We start from the raw sequence: 16,167 nt of genomic DNA, 5'->3' as shown, positions 1-16,167 counted from the left end.
GTAAATGAATCCATACTTTGAAACTAGTGATGTTCTAGATGTTTACTTTTGATTCTTTAAGATCAATATTATCATTGCTGTTTCACTTTAGTGATTTTTTTTCTGATGTGATGATCTTAAACCATACATTGTTAGACATTCCTCCTTTTACAAGGTGGACTCTAATTCCTCTCCCACTGAATGTAAGCTGACTCAGTGAATCACTTCTAATAAACAGAATACAGCAGAAGCGACAGTATCATAAAAGGTATGGCACTTTCTCCTTGCTTCCTCTGGGGACACTCAGCCTGGGGTAAGCCAGCTGCCATGCCATGCAGACAATTCAGCAGGCGTATGAAGCCCACGCAGTGAGTAACGGAGGCCGTCTGCCAACAGCCATGTCAGGGAGGGAATTGGATCCTTCAGGCCCCCGTCAAGCCTTCAGACGGCAGCCCTGGCTGTAACCTCACTGTAACCTCATGAAAGACCCTGAGCCAGAACAATCCAGCTAAGGCCCCTCCCAGATTCCTAACCCAGGGAAACTGTGTGAGAGGATAAATGTTGGCAGTTTCACGCTAGTAAGTTTGAAGATGATTTGTTACACAAGAGAAGCTGAAAGAGGTGATGAGGGAAGAAAAGAACAGCAAGCGTAAGTAACTTGTTTTAAGGTCACACAACCAGTAAATGGCAGGTGCGAGATCCAAACACAGGTCACGTGGCTCCAAAGCGTGCTTCTCTGTGTCACACCATGCTGCCTCCTAAAGGTGCTTAGCCTGACAAATGCAAAATCGTTGGGCTGCTTTACAAAATCTTTGCAGATTTGTTCATGTTACAGTTTCAGGAGGCTGCTTTCTGGATTTCCAAAGAAGCTGCTGACTGGAGGAGTTTCTCAGAAAAGAGTAAGTCAAAAGGCAATTCTAATGGAGAAGTTTAAGTGTACTGAACTATTTAAAGAATTTCTGTGAAGACGTTCTGTTGGATGAGTGGATTGAAGCAAGTTTGTTATAAATTTAAAAAGAGAAAGTTTAAAAACCTGAAAGTAACTTTTTTTTTCTTTAGCTCACTATTGTGGTGTAGTAAAATAGTTTTCACACTGTGAATGCATTATACTAGATTGCTCAATTTTTTATATATTCTACGTATTGATGTGTTTAATATTTTATATATTACACATCTTTAATAAATATTTATAAATATATATATGATATATATATATATGGTGTATATATATATGGTGTGTGTGTATATATATACATATGATGTGCTTATATATATATATATATATATGTATATATATATGGTATACATGAGGGAATTACTGAAATTCGGTATTTCACTCAGATTTCCTAGTTATTATTCCAAAGGTCCATACCTTGCAGTAGGCAAAGATTTCTTCAACAGGACACGAAAGCAGGGATCTCAACATACAACCTTATGTAGCCATTGCAAGCTATTTACATGCCTGGTGCCCAGTGGTTTTGCAGTCTATGCTGATTAGCGCTAATATCTTCATTCCATCACCCTGGAACAACTCATTTCCCTTTCTCCTTCTATTCCTTCCCTCTTCTCAAATTAACAAAACATTTTTTTCACCTAATCACTCCACTCATCTTTACTGTCTTTCTTTATTAAAGCATTGTCACTAGTTTCCTCCTCATGAGTATTGGACTCTTTAAGCTAATTTATGACGAGATCCCCTGGCACCTGGAAGCAGGAATGTTGCTGCTCCGTGGAAAGTTCTGCAGTTGTGAACCAGAGACATGTCTCTCCATCCCTTGTATGTGATGTGCAGGAGATTTAACTTGAGAATTGCTCCTCGGTGGCAAGGAACATGGAACACTTTGGTTCTCCCAATAACTTTGCTTTTTAAGAATCTCAAATCACCCTGGAGCTGGAAAAAAAATTAATAATGCCAAGTAACAGCACCTAGGTCTCCTTGGCTAAATAAAGCCCATTCCAGTGGTTGCTTTTATTTTTCTTAATTTTTAAAAATATCTTATTTATTTTTGAGAGCGAGAGACAGAGGCAGAGTATGAGCACAGAGAGGGAGACACAGAATCTGAAGCAAGCTCCAGGCTCTGAGCTGTCAGCACACCGCACAACGCGGGGCTCGAACTCGTGAACTGCGAGATCATGACCTGCACTGAAGTCAGACACTCACCCGACTAAGCCACCCAGGCGCCCTCCAGTGGTTACTTTTGGAGCCGATAACCAAAAATCTCAGAATCCTGTCCTCTTCACAGCCCATCCCCCAACAGGAGCTCAGTTGTCTGTGACGTGGAGTTTGGCCTCTCTTTTCCATTCCTCTCCTGGGGCCTGCTTCCCAGCTGGTGGGGTGAGGAGAGGTGGGAGAAGGTTCAGGCACGTGTAGATGTGAGTGCTGGCACATTGGAGGTGATGGTGGGGACATGAGTAGTTCCAATTGGTCCTCACTGCTTCTTTACTGACCCTTGGCAATAAAAAGCTGGTGATGCCTCTGACAGGGATGGGACTTTTGGGGACTCAGTAAACAACTCCCCTCTCACTGGGAGGCAGACCTGGGACTCAGGCTGAGGGAGACAGGAACACCACAGTAACTCCTGATAATGCTTATACTGGTCTGCAGGGCTTAAGGAGCTAAGTGAAGCAGGCGAATGGATACTCCATCTCTGCCTCAGACACATGGACCCAGTCACGATCCCCAGCCTTGCTGATTCCTGTTGCAGGCCTGCCGGGGGTGAGGCCGACCATGCTTCCTTTCTCATAACCAAGAGAAAGAAAGGGAGTGCTGAGTAAACACATAAAATTCTTCTACCCACATTCACCAGTTGGGCAAGTCCCTCTGCCTCCTGGGATGGGCAGTGAGTGAGACAAGAGCTGAGGGAAGTCTCAACCAAGAAAGTAAAAAACAATCTGAATACACAGGTAGGAATATGTATGCACATTTTTATCTGATTTTGTAAGCAGCAGAGTGAGAGATATGGAAGTATACCTGGTAAGTAGTTCATAGGATTGCCCAGTTTGGCGGGTGGTGGCTGGGATACAATGTGAAAGGAGAAGAGGAACACAGTATAGAGAGATAAGCAAAACAGGAAAAATCACCAAAACCCAGTATTACAGTGTCATCACAATATATATATTATTGTAGTAAGAAGTGATATTCAGGGCACCTGGTTGGCTCAGTCAGAAGAGCATGCGACTCTTGATCTCAAGATCATGAGTTCAAGCCCCATGTTGGGTGTAGAGCTTAAACAAATTTGTAAAAATCTTAAAAAAAACAAAAAACAAAAAAAGAAGTGATATTCACAATATTTCAACCTGTATGGCATGGTTAATACTCTACCAATTAAAGTAGATACCAGGGGCGCCTGGGTGGCTCAGTCAGTTAAGCATCCAACTTTGGCTCAGGTCATGATCTCATGGTACATGAGTTTGGGCCTCACGTTGGGCTCTCTGCTGTCAGTGCAGAGCCTACTTCAGATCCTCTGTCTCCCTCTCTCTCTGCCCCTCCCATGACCCTGCACACGGTGCTCTCTCTTTCTCTCTCAAAAAATAAACATTAAAAGAATAAATAAAATGATGCTTAAAAAAATAAAGTAGATACCGAAAAACTGGGGCAGGATCCCTGAAAATTCCCTCACTGAACCAGGCGTTAATCTGAATTGTAGGGTGCTCCAAGGGGTCCTGGGAGGAGACCGGGAGACCAGGGTGGTAGGACGTGATTTTGAGGATTGCAGGGAGGGTGGCAGCACTTGAAAGGCTCAAGACCATAGCTATTTACTAAACCACTTCAGAAGCACGTCAATGTTTTGACAATGTGTACAGCTCTATCGAGGCATTCCACTTAAATAACATACTTGTTGACTTACTCATAAATTAACAGCAAATCCTTAAAATATAACTGGAAAGTTTTCTTCCTATACTATGTTATCTAATTCAACTGGGAATAGGCATAGCTTGTATGAAGAAAACCTCTGAATTCTGGGTGCTGGAGGATCACTTTAAAGCCTCACTCAAATGACTGGAAAGTTGATGCTTGGCTATTGGCTGGAAACTTCATCAGGGCTATGGATTAGGGCCTTAGTTCTTCTCCATCTGGGCCTCTCCTCAAGCTGCTTGAGCTTCCTTACAGCATGGTGGTTGGGTTCCAAGAGAACCAGGAGGTGGCCTTTTATAATCTAAGAAGTCACACAGTGTCAGTTCATTATAGTCTATTGGGCAGGGCAATCGTCCAATTTTTAGGGGAGGGGACCACTCCATGGGAAGAGTGTCAAGGTCTTACCATAAGAACAGCATATGGCTTCAGATTCTGTGTCCCTCTCCCTCCCCGCCCCCACACACTCTTATCTCTCAAAAATAAATAAACATTAAAAAAAATAAAGAAGAGCATATGGCAAGGAAAATATGGGAGGAAATACAATACGCCACAACAAATTTCTGCTATGTCTGTGATATCCATAGTCCATGCTGGCATGGGTCCCAAAGGTCTCTGCTTTTTTCCATGCTGCCACACGAAGGGCAGCGATTAGCTTGTATAATTGAAAAATTGGAGGAAGAAGGGAAAAGTTAGTATTTTATAGTCAACCAAAGGAAGAAATAAAGTTAACATTTGTTAAGTTCCTATTTAACAACGTGGCAGGCTTTGTGTTGGGCACCTGTCATGGATCTTTATTAATTTCAAGATTTCAAGATCCTTATTAATCTTCACCACATAATATGGACTATTACTGACACTTCATAGATGAGGAAATTAAGACAGAAGAGGTATTTAGCAACTTGTCCAGCTATACAACCAATAACTGATGGAGTCAGGATGGCAATACTGGACTGCTTGACTTCAAAGACTATGTTCTTTCTGCCATGCTGTGCCTCAGAGTGTAGACTATAAACACAATCTGTAAAATGTCCCTATTTTGTTTTTTCTATGTAGTTAATTTTGTTTCTTATGCATACATAAAAGATCTTTTCTTGCTTCTCAAAAGGGTTAGAGTAAAATATGGCAAATAGTATAAATGTATGAATGGACTTCTTTTTTCTAAATAACCAACAAAGTCTTCTCAAGGAGCATTTAATATAACTCCCTTCTCAATTGATGCCCACGTTATCATTTGTCCATGTAAGAATGTAGAAATTACTACATGGGGGAATTCTATGAGAAACCCACATTAAGGGCACCTGGGTAGCTCAGCCGGTTAAGTGTCCGACTTTGGCTCAGGTCATGATCTCATGGTCAGTGTGTTGAAGCCCTGTGTTGGGCTCTGTGTTGACAGCTCAGAGCCTGGAACCTGCTTCAGAGTCTGTGTCTCCCTCTCTCTCTGCCCCTCCCCCACTCTCTGTCTCTCTCTCAAAAATAAATAAACATTAAAAAATAAAAAAAAATAGAAACCTATGCTAATTATTATGCTAATTATATTGTAAGGTAATGTAAATTTTAAGACATATAGAGGAATTCAGTATGGGAGTTAATTAAGTACAAAATGATGGGTAAATTGAGATACAAGTTCCATGTTTTGTACATATGTACTTTAGGAATACATATTAATATTAAATATACCATGGGACTCCCTGTGTAGAGAAAATGGACATTTCTGTTGTTGCAGCAGGGATTTCCCTATAGTGGGGCACAGATAATGGAGTTCATCATAATTAGAACCCCTCAATCATCAATTAGGTGTGTTTGATCTGGGTGTAAGGACCTCTGTTGCAATGATCAGGGAGGTTTTCACTCAGATATCTATTTATAAGATCTGGCACTGGTGATGGCGGGGATAAGAATGCCCCTTCTTACGTGGTGCTAAATCCAAATCTAAAGGAGTAGTGAATGACAGAGACTGAAAGAATTACACATATTTTACCATACTGTTAACCCAAGCAGGGATGTGATTCAACCGTAACACAGTATGTCATCAATCCATGCTGCTGAGAGGCTTTTGACACTGACTTGGAAATAAAATTTCCTACTGAAACCTACTCTTTATTTTACTCATTTATTTTTTTTTATGTTTATTTATTTTGAGACAGAGAAAGAGAGCGGGGGAGGGGCAGAGAGAGAGGGAGAGAGAGAGAATCCGAAGCAGGTTCTGTGCCATTAGCACAGAGCTCGATGTGGGGCTCAATCTCACACACGGTGAGATCATGACTTGAGCGGAAATCAAGAGTCAGACGCTTAACTGATGGAACCGTTAGGCACCCCGTGGTCTACTCTTTAAAATGAATAAATGATTGTTCGGAACGGAGACATGCTAAGTCACTTGGAGAGAACAGAATGGCTTCCAGGCCAGCAGGCCTTTGCGGTGATTTAGTGTTTTACGAAAACACCGTCGTCCATCAGAATTTAGGCGGCTGTGAACACAAACAAAAATGGTCATTGAGGCAAATGTTGGTTGGGTCTATTTGATCATTGTTCAGGAGGAGGAAGCCTTAGTCTTTTAAATGGTCCACTCTTATTCATTCATTAACTGAACTTTATCAAGAGCCTACCCGGTCAGGCATTATCCTAAATGTTGGAAATATGGAAGTAAAGAAGTCAAAGTCCTTATGAAGTCTACATTCTAGTGGGGAAGGCAGTCAATACAAAAAAATAAACACACATACCAATAACATGTGCTCCGAAAAAAAGCTTAAGAAGGTAGGAAGACTGTGATGGGCAGTGATGAGGAAGGAAATGGCATTACTTTAGATTAAAAGGTCAAGAAAGGCACATCTGAACAGGTAACCTTAAGGCAGAGATTCTTGAATTAAATAAGAAAATGAGCCATATAAAGTTAGTGGGGAAGAGAGTTCTAAGTAAACACAACAGCAAGTAGAAAGCTCAGAGGTTGGAATGAATTTGTATGTTCAAAGAACAGAAAGGCCAGTTTGGGTACTCATTAGTGCTATTTGCCAAGTGTGCTGGTTCTCTCTCCTAGGTACAAGATAAGATTGCATTAGCTAGTTCTTCTGTGCATAGGTAGGACCATATGACTTATTTTAGACAGCGAATCATGAGCAGAAATGACATGTGCCATTTAACGGACAGGGTGAATGCAAGGCTGTCTACAACTCTTTTTTCTCTTTCTGGCATGATGATTGGAAATACTTCAGACAGTGACTGCTCCATCAACCAGAATCTAAGAATGAGGGAGAAAACAATGGGGGCAAAGTTCCCAGCTGACCCCTAATAGACATAAATGTGAGCAAGAAACAAATTGTATTGTGCCAAGCCTCTGAGATTTGGAGTTTTTGCCTCAGTATGGCATAACCTGTCCTAGTTGATATAGTCAGCGTAACTGATGGAAGAAAGCTAGAGGGAGAGAGGTAGGAGATGTCATCTAAAGGATAAGCGGTGGGCAGATCATGTGGAGCCTTGTAGATTATGATACATTTGGGTTTCATTCTGCATGAAAGAAAACTCTTTGGAGAGCTTCAAGCTGGAGAATGACATAACGACTTGCATTTTAAAAGAATCATTGGGAGCATCTGGGTGGCTCAGTCAGTTAAGCATCTGACTCTTGATTTCAGCTCAGGTCATGATCTCACAGTCATGGGATCAAGCCCCACGTTGGGCTGTGTGCTGAGGGTGGAGCCTGCTTGGGATTCTCTCCCTCTCCATCTGCCCCTTCCTTCCTAAAAAAAAAAAAAAAAAAAAAAAAAAAAAAAAAAAAAAAAAAAAGAATCATGCAGTCATGTAGGGGAAGTCCTTATTCATGGGAAATACATAGTGAGGTATTTAGGGATAAAGTATAATGTCCTCAGCTTACTTTCAGTATGTTCAGTATGATTTAGTAAAACATGTGTTTGCATGTATGTGCATGTGCACATGGACAAAGGAGTAAAATGGCAGTTGGAAAATCTAGATGAAGGGTATGTGGGTGTTCATCGTATGGTTTTTTCAACATTTTTGTGGATTTAAAAATTTTTAAATCAGGGCGCCTGGGTGAGCTCAGTCGGTTAAGTGCCAACTTCGGCTCAGGTCATGATCTCGTGGTTCATGAGTTCGAGCCTTGCATCAGGCTCTGTCCTGCAGCCTGCTTCGGATTCTGTCTCCCTCTCTCTCTGCTCCTTCCCTACTTGTGCTCTGTCTCTCTCTGTCTCTCAAAAATAAATAAACATTAAACAAATTTTTAAAAATAAATAAAAAATTTTAAATAAAAAATTGGGGGGAAATAACTCAAGAGAAGTACAAGATGAGACAGAAACAAAGGCTGTAGGAGGCTGCTGCAGGTCAGAGATGAGGTGATCTGGGCCGCACCAACAATTGTGAGGATCTGAAATCTATTTTATATGTGGAACCAGAGGATTTGCTGATAGACTGGCTGTGGGATGTGAAGTTTAGAGTCAAGTTGTCTCTTCAGGTTTTATCCTGAGCATGTGGACAGGTGGTGGATACCATTAACTTAAGACAGGACAGCAGGGAGAGAACCAGGTTTAGGGGATGGGAAATAGCAACCCTGTTTTGGACAAGTTAAGGGTGAGTCTCCAAGTAGAGACTAGGTTGGCAGTTCAGTGAGTGAGCCGAGGCTTCAGAGAAGAGGCTGGCTGGGAAAACAAAATTTGTAATAACCAGCACATAGTGGCATACTGAGAAATTACCTTTCTACCTCTTCCCTATGCATGTTCCCCCCCCAAATTACTGCCCCTACCCCTTTTAGTTTGTGTATCCACTTAGAGTTTAGATTGTCACCAATCTCTTTCTTACAAAGCTGCAAGGAATAACTATAACATGATAGACAGACAGATAGATGGCTCCTGAGCTGTAGTTTTTGTTTTTCTGCTGCGCTGTGATAATGGGAAAGACCTATTCTATTCCTTTTGAGAGGGGGTAAGTAGTATCTGATGAAAGTTCAGGCTGCAATTGCATTCCTCCTCCCTCCCCTAGCGTGACACATGGACACCATGCCACTCCACTTCCAGTATAAAGTGATTAAATAGCTCCCCTGGCTTCAAAGAGTTAGGGCTATTCAACAATCTAATGCCTATTGTTTAGGGGATAAAAATAGCTTGTGCTGGCCCAGTGCAAAAAAATCAGGAGGTTCACAAAAGTTATCAGGGAAATGCATTTGTGGGAAGTGGTCATGTAACTTCAGGACACAATAATAAAAATCCCAGTTGAGAAGTTAGCACGTATTTGTCCTTTTCTCCCTTCCGTGGTGTGGCAGATTGTATTTTCCAAAGATAGCTGCCTCAACATATCTCATCCCACATGATCTTCTAATAATGTGACATTGACACTCTTGCCATTGAGTGGTGGGGCCTGTGTTCCCTCTCCTTGAACTTCAGCTGAACTTTGTGACTGTCTGAACCAACAGAATACAGTGGAAGCTGTCCAGCTAAGGTTGGGTAACTCCCACAACCATGGGAGGTAATAATATAGTAGTTCAAATCTAGTAAGTTAGTTTTGAAGTTATTCATTATGCAGCAACAGAAAACAGGAACATGGGCTTGACTTCATCTTTTATATTTTCTTTGGTCTTGATTCTTTAATTTATATTCAGATTTTACAGTAATTTTGTCTGCTCTTGTTGCAGGCAGGCCGTCTCAAATTCTTTGTGGAAGAGGGTTTAAATACAATGTAATTACATTTGTAAAAGTGCTCTCCTGTCTAACCCAGTGATGTAAACTCCCTGGTGTTATTCTGTAAATGATAAAGATAACCCATGAAAGCTCTATCACCATTTTTGAGGGATATTTTTTAAAAGAGATTAGAAGAGATTTAAAAGAAAAAAGATTGCTTCGTGTAGACCTGTTCTACATTTTCTGCTCTTTCTCCCCCAAAACAGATTCTTTCCCATGAAACTTTGACAGAAATAATTATGACCTCCTCTATGACGATCAAATGACTGATTCAGTCAACAAATAGTTCTTCAACAGACATTTATTGGCTACTATTGTGTGCCAGATATTAGACCAGGTGCCAAACATACAAAGACCCAGGCCCAGCTTACAAAGGGGTTTCTGGACTCCTGATTATTTATAGCTATAAAATGCCTACCATATGCAAGGACATATGTCTGGGCAAGGACATATGTCTGGGCACAGCTAGAAAAGTCTTTGAATGCCTTCAATGATGGTGTATTTAAAATAGCAACAATAAAATAAGGTAAAACTATCTAATGATCTAACAGGCAATTTAAAAAGTGAATGGAAAAAATTGTACAGCAATATTACAGTAGTTCATACATCTATGAATTCAGTACAAGAAACAGAATTAATTTACTCTCTCCATCTCAGAAATGAAATAATGCTATCATATGGCATAAACCTTAAAAAAATGAAATTACAGTTAATTTAAAAGATCATGAGATACTGCAAGATGTTAGTTTAATATGTTCTTAGTCATCGCTTTTTCAAGTTTTACTGTAATTAAAATTTTTAAATCAGGTTTCCTAAATTCAGTATCAATACAAGATAGTGTCATTACCTTTTCAGGAAAGGGGTATGGAGGCAGGAACTACAGTTTATCACAGTGGAGTCAGCATTTGGCACATGAAAAGCACTCATTAAGGATTTGTTGACTTTGTGAGATGCCTGGGTGGCTCAGTGGGCTAAGTGACCAACTTCAGCTCAGGTCATGATCTCGTGGTTCCTGAGTTCGAGCCTCGCATCTGGCTCTGTGCTGACAGCTTGGAGCCTGGAGCCTGCTTCAGATTCTGTCTCCCTCTCTCTCTGCCCCTTCCCCACTTGTGCTCTGTTTCTGTCTGTCTCTCGAAAATAAATAAAAACATTAAAAAAAAAAAAAGAATTTGTTGACTTCATAAGTTGGAAACATGTACTTAGGAGAATGGATTAAAGGTAATAGTTTTATTCAACAGGCACTTCTGAATACTTGGTATAAACATAGTGGTGTTTTGGGTGTTACAGAGAACTATTAAAAGTAGAGGACACTGTCCTTATCTACGGCTAGATGCACGTCATTTGCACTTATAAACCTTTATAATAAAATATAAATATATGAAATTCACATTAGAAATAAATAATTTTCAAATTCTTTATTACAAATTAACTCTGGCTATGCACCAAATATAAGAAAAACCAGCAAATATGTGAATTATTTTTACAAGCTCTTAGAGAACAGGAGAAAATACAGTATGAATTTCATAAGCTTTCTGAAATTAACTTTTAACTACAGAAATGAAAGTAAGTTTGCAATGCACAAGGTCATATTTCTAGTTACATATTCAGTGGTGTATGGACAGTGAAAAAAATATATCCAGGCTTTTCCACATAAAACAGAAATAAATAAAGGGATATATAAAAGTAAAAACTAATTTAGTTTATATGCTTCTTGAGAAAAGAAATCAAGACTTTTTATTCATTGCTTTTTAGAAATTAGAAATAGAGAAAATACATTATTTTAAATGAAGCAAATAATGTTTAATATTATAAACAATTAGAATAGGATGACATTTGAAGACCTTATCCAAATCTCAGATTAAATAATCCTATGAAGTAAATAAATACAGAAAGGCAAGGAGGACAGATGAAGAGAGTGAAAAAATGTACAGAAAAGTAAAAAGGACTATAAAGGAACACCCTCTCGCATATACACGGACTAACACAGAGCTGAGACACAGGGAAATTCAAGGGGAAGAAAGACACACAGTCATATCTTGGCTTCCCTCATGTGGAAGGCTTCATCCTTCCAGAATGTTCCAGAATGTTGTCTAATATTTGCATCTGAATGTCTGCTAGCCTGTTACTGTAGTTCTTCTAAGGATTTTTTTTAAGTTTTGATGTTTTCCTAACTAGACCAAATTGATTTGAGAATCAGTGGTCACATTTTTTACTTTATGGCTTGAGTTGGGTTAAAATTTTGGTTAATAAAAAAACTTCCAATTTTATACTTCCTCTTCTGAATCTTGATCATAAACTTCCTGAGGTTGTCTCTTAATATTGATTACCAAATCAATGGTTAAAATTTTTGTTAAACATTGAAGAACGGAAGTTAGTAATTGGTATTTACTAGCTACTGATTCCAAACCTGTCTGACTGCTTACCATGGGTTGATGGGTTTGTATTGCATGGAGAGTTCTTACATATATTTGTGGAAAGCTATAGTTTCCCTTCTTAGGCTTATACAGGATTTTGGGAATGCCTAAAAGAGCATTAGCTATTATCACGCTAACCATAGTTTCTTCTGATTGGTGACATTTTTTGGCGTAGTTCAGAAGATAGTAATGTAACAAAAACTCAAAATTACCACCCACTGGCAAAACACAACCTGCTGGTATAGATGAGAAGCAGTAACCGTGGGATGTACACATCTCCAGTGACTTCTCTCTCACTGGTAACATGCTTCCCCTTCCAGCAATTTCTGTGACTTGCAAATTTTCATCAGAAATTTCTATTCTAGTGTTTTCTGTTGTTGAATTAGCAGAATTACTCTCCATAAGTGGTTCACTGTCATCAACTATCCTGGTTTTGGCTAGAGATAAATATCTCAATGTTTCATCTGCCTGGTATGTATCTGTTGGTGTCACTTTTTGTACTGAACGTGGAATATGTGTTTCTAATTCTATACTTGGAACTACAAAATTTGAATATACTTTTAAATATGTTTGAGTTGTTGCCAGCTTACCTTTGTTCTTTACAACTGTGCCCTGATATGGGCTTTGCCTTGAGCCATTAACAATTTCTGGCAATGGTGTACTTTCTCTGCTATTCTTGTAGGTAAGAGGACTTGATGCATAATTTTGATCACTGGCTTGTATCATGTAATTTAGATCAAGGTCTTTAAATAACTGCCGAAGCATTTTAAATGCTCCATGTAAAGCACTTTTATGCTGTTCCACAAGACCCTGCACTGGTGCACAAAGTACTATACAGTGTGGTATAAACGAACATGTGCCAATCAAGCCAAGATGAACATACCTTTTGGATCTAAGGATAAGGGGCTTACAAAAATTCATCAAAGCAGTGTTACAGATTTCATACCGCGAAGAGGTATGCGGCAATACAAAGGGAGAAAGACCAACAACCCTCTGGATAAGAGAGACTTCTTCAGAGGATAAACACTCCACGACAGATATGCCATTCAGTCCTGCATAATAAATAACTAAATCTGGTTGTTTCACACTAGACAGCAGCAATTTTACATTCTGACTCTGTAAATGTTTCATGATTGCTTTTGTCCTTTCCATAATCCAAAACTGAGATGTCCGAAACTGTGCTTCTGAATTTAAAATAAACTCTGATCCAGAAGTTGAAAAAGGGGGCTGAATAGTCTCTGTTACTATCACTATTCTTATGTCACCATCTGCTGGACAGTATACAGAAAAGTCTCTATGAAGCACAAGCCCAGCTATGATCCTGGAATCTGAGACAGGAAGGCCAGTGACACCAACGTTCAACTCTATAAAATAGTCATCCACTAACTCAAATACTTCTTCATATCCACTTTCACAAGCCATACACTTGAAAAAGTAGTCACACATCAATTGTGAAATAAAGTTTTGATTATTTCTTCCCACTCTTCCACAAAAGTATGCTTCTAAGAGCAACTCTAAAGAGCTTCTACACAATGTTCTCTCTTTAGTGGATAAAGAAAAGATAGACAAAAAGTGTTTGCTTAAGTAGTGGCCCATAATATAATCTAATACTTGTGTCTGAAACTTCAGAAGAGCCTGAGAAATAAATTTCCACTGACAACAATTTTTCCAATGCCTTCTATGGGTTTGAATATTTTTGGAAATCAAAGAATCCTGTTCTTTGTCTGTGACTGCATGAAGTCCTCTGAGTAAGTGACAAAGAAAGATAATAAATGTTTTAGCACCATCTCCTGTTTTTCTTAGATGACTGGAAACACAGGCTACCATCATCCTGTACAAAAAAAGAAATAAAGCAACTCAGAATTTCAGCGGGCTGCCTTCTTACAAATAAATCAAGTCGAAACCATGGCTTCACAGGTAAAGGCATAAAATAATACTATCCTTTTGATGTCTTTAGTATTACTTTTTCCTTTTCTTCAAGTTACTTTGTTCTATTTCAAGATTCTGGGGTTAGGTGGAGCAGGGAGGAGGGGGAATCAATGTTCCTGGAAGTTTGGTAAGATTTGACGTCCCCAAGAACATTCCATTGCACACCGCTCGAACCCTGAGCATACAATAGTCTCACCCGAGGTCAGTCTTCCCAATAGTACATTCTAAGGAAGGGTCAGAGGATAGCCTGCGGTGCCCGGCTCTGGGCAGGAGAATGGGACAATAGTACCTGGCTAAGGGACACTATAACGAGGTGGAACGCGGGGCACGGGTACCTGGCTATGGGATGTTCTAAGTGTAGCGCCTCCAGAAGGCAGCCTCCATCCCGACTGATCAGCACCTCGCCGGTGGGCTTCGTACACAGAACCTGCCGCCCCTCGGGGCCCACGCAGCAGCTCACGATGGTCTCCAGCACTTCCGCCACCCGCAACGCCACCTTCGCGGACCCCGCGGCGGCCATAGGGCGTAAAAGCCGCGTGGTTTCCGGCCGCCGGCGGCGAAGCCCTAGCACCACCAGAAGGAGGGAGGAGCCCGACGGAAGCGGAAGGGGCGGGGAGGGGGCTGTCAGCTGGCCCAGCTCGGCTCACTCCCCCCTATGACCCACTAGCGGAGTAGCCTGCTGTTCGGCCACCTGGGACTAGCGTTCCAAAAGCTCGCGAAGCTAGGAAAGAGGGCAAGACTTCCCGGGAGCTAGCTGTTCCTGGAGCGGAAACTGCTGGCCCTTTCCCAGCTCCCTGGGTAAATTCATTCCCTGCAGCGGCTTCAGCTGCCACCAAATCTCTCCGTCTCCCAGGAAACGTCCTTCCTCTCTGGAAGTCGGCACGCCTGGGGAGCGTATGTGAAGGAGGGAATGGGCACCGCGGGCGGACCGGGGCTCGTGCCCCACCCCTGACAAAACCTCCGCGTTGGACTCATGAATATTCTGTCCACAGTATCATCAGTTGCTTTTCTTCCCATCACAGAGGCCGGCTCGGGATGCAGGACGGATGGGCAAAGGCCTGGCCTTCACGGTCACGAGCTGCAGGCTTCATGCTTTCCGCAGGGGGCTTTGCCAGATTTCCTTGACGTGGATATCACTTTAAGTCCCCCAGCCACTACAACTTACTTTTTCTTTAGCAGAAGGGATAGATGGGAAGACTTAGCTACACTAGTGATCACTAGTATGCCTTTAAAGCACATAAAGCACAGGGGCGCCTGGGTGGCTCAGTCGGTTAAGTGTCCGACTTTGGCTCAGATCATGATCTCATGGTCCGTGGGTTCAAGCCCCGCGTAGGGCTCTGTGCTGACAGCTCAGAACCTGGAGCCTGTTTCAGATTCTGTGTCTCCATCTCGGACCGTCCCCTGTTCATGCTCTGTCTCAAAAATAAATAAATGTTAAAAAAAAAAAAAAAAAGAAAAGAAAGCACAGTGACCTAAGATTGGTGGGTACAACTGCAGAAGAAAACAGGCAGAAAGAACATACACCTGGGTTTGCGATGACACTTATCTGTGACATTCAGTAAGTAACCTCTTCCATCTCCAGTTAAAAAAAAAAAAAAAAAAAAGTAGTATATAAAAGAAAACCTCACAAGAGAGTGAGAATGTTTGCAAAGAGCTTTTCTTTTTTCTTTTTTTTGTATGGTGCCTGGCATATATTAAGCACTCAACGATTATTTACAGCACCCCCCCCCCCAATAACTGTGATATTCAGTCGCGTATTGACCCACTCTCTCTACAAGAAAAGGATATTTTGTAAATTGCAGAAGAGCCAATTAGGATGATAGCACAACACAGGACGCTTATTACAGTGCAGTCAATATTAGTAACAAAGTTACTTATCTTGCAGCTTTTTCATTGAGGTTGAAGAATGAGGGACTGTTCTCCTTTCCTCTCATTCCTATACATAGGCTAGGGAAAATCTGTAATGCCCTCCTTTCCATTCCCCCCAATTAGTAAGACAGAACCAACTATTAGCCAGAAGCAAGTGGATTCTGAGGAGAGAGCAAAAATGGAAGGGGAGAAGGACAGAGGAAAAGAGAGGAAAACCAGGCAGGAATGATTTGGAACTCACCTGATGTTGACTCAGTATGGACTAGTAAGTGATTTGAGGGAGGGGGAAGAAAAAACTTCTATATAGGTTTTGTATATATACTTGTTTAATGGTAACATTTTTTCTGGTTCTACCCATCACAAAGCAGCAGTGGATATAGCTATAGTATACTGATTGAAGCAGTGGATTAATCTAAAAACATTTAAAAGTGCTACCATCAGAGTT

General features: G+C 40.9%; 1 protein-coding gene across 3 annotated transcripts in view; it reads right to left on the bottom strand.

Annotated features, from left to right (window-relative positions):
• Positions 1-15,433, bottom strand: part of BBS10 (Bardet-Biedl syndrome 10) — a 90,016-nt gene extending 74,583 nt beyond the window's left edge. For 2 of the 3 annotated variants that reach the window (XR_002081575.2, XR_002081577.2), the window contains exon 1: positions 14,189-14,303. Coding sequence is in view for 1 of the 3 variants with exons in the window: in XM_019455170.2 (XP_019310715.2) it covers positions 11,775-13,755; positions 14,189-14,373 (2,166 nt within the window). In the remaining 2 variants the exon portion in view is untranslated. Of the gene's footprint in view, positions 1-10,910; positions 13,756-14,188 lie in introns of those variants that run through there. The other variant, XM_019455170.2, reaches the window with a different exon arrangement.
• Between the last annotated feature and the right edge of the window lie 734 nt (positions 15,434-16,167).

The sequence above is a fragment of the Panthera pardus genome, unplaced genomic scaffold, assembly GCF_024362965.1.
Source record: "Panthera pardus isolate Hobbes unplaced genomic scaffold, ASM2436296v1 HiC_scaffold_6, whole genome shotgun sequence".
NCBI lineage: Eukaryota > Metazoa > Chordata > Mammalia > Carnivora > Felidae > Panthera > Panthera pardus.
The sequence above is the reverse complement of the archived record's forward strand: the minus strand, read 5'-3'. Positions and strand labels throughout refer to the sequence as shown.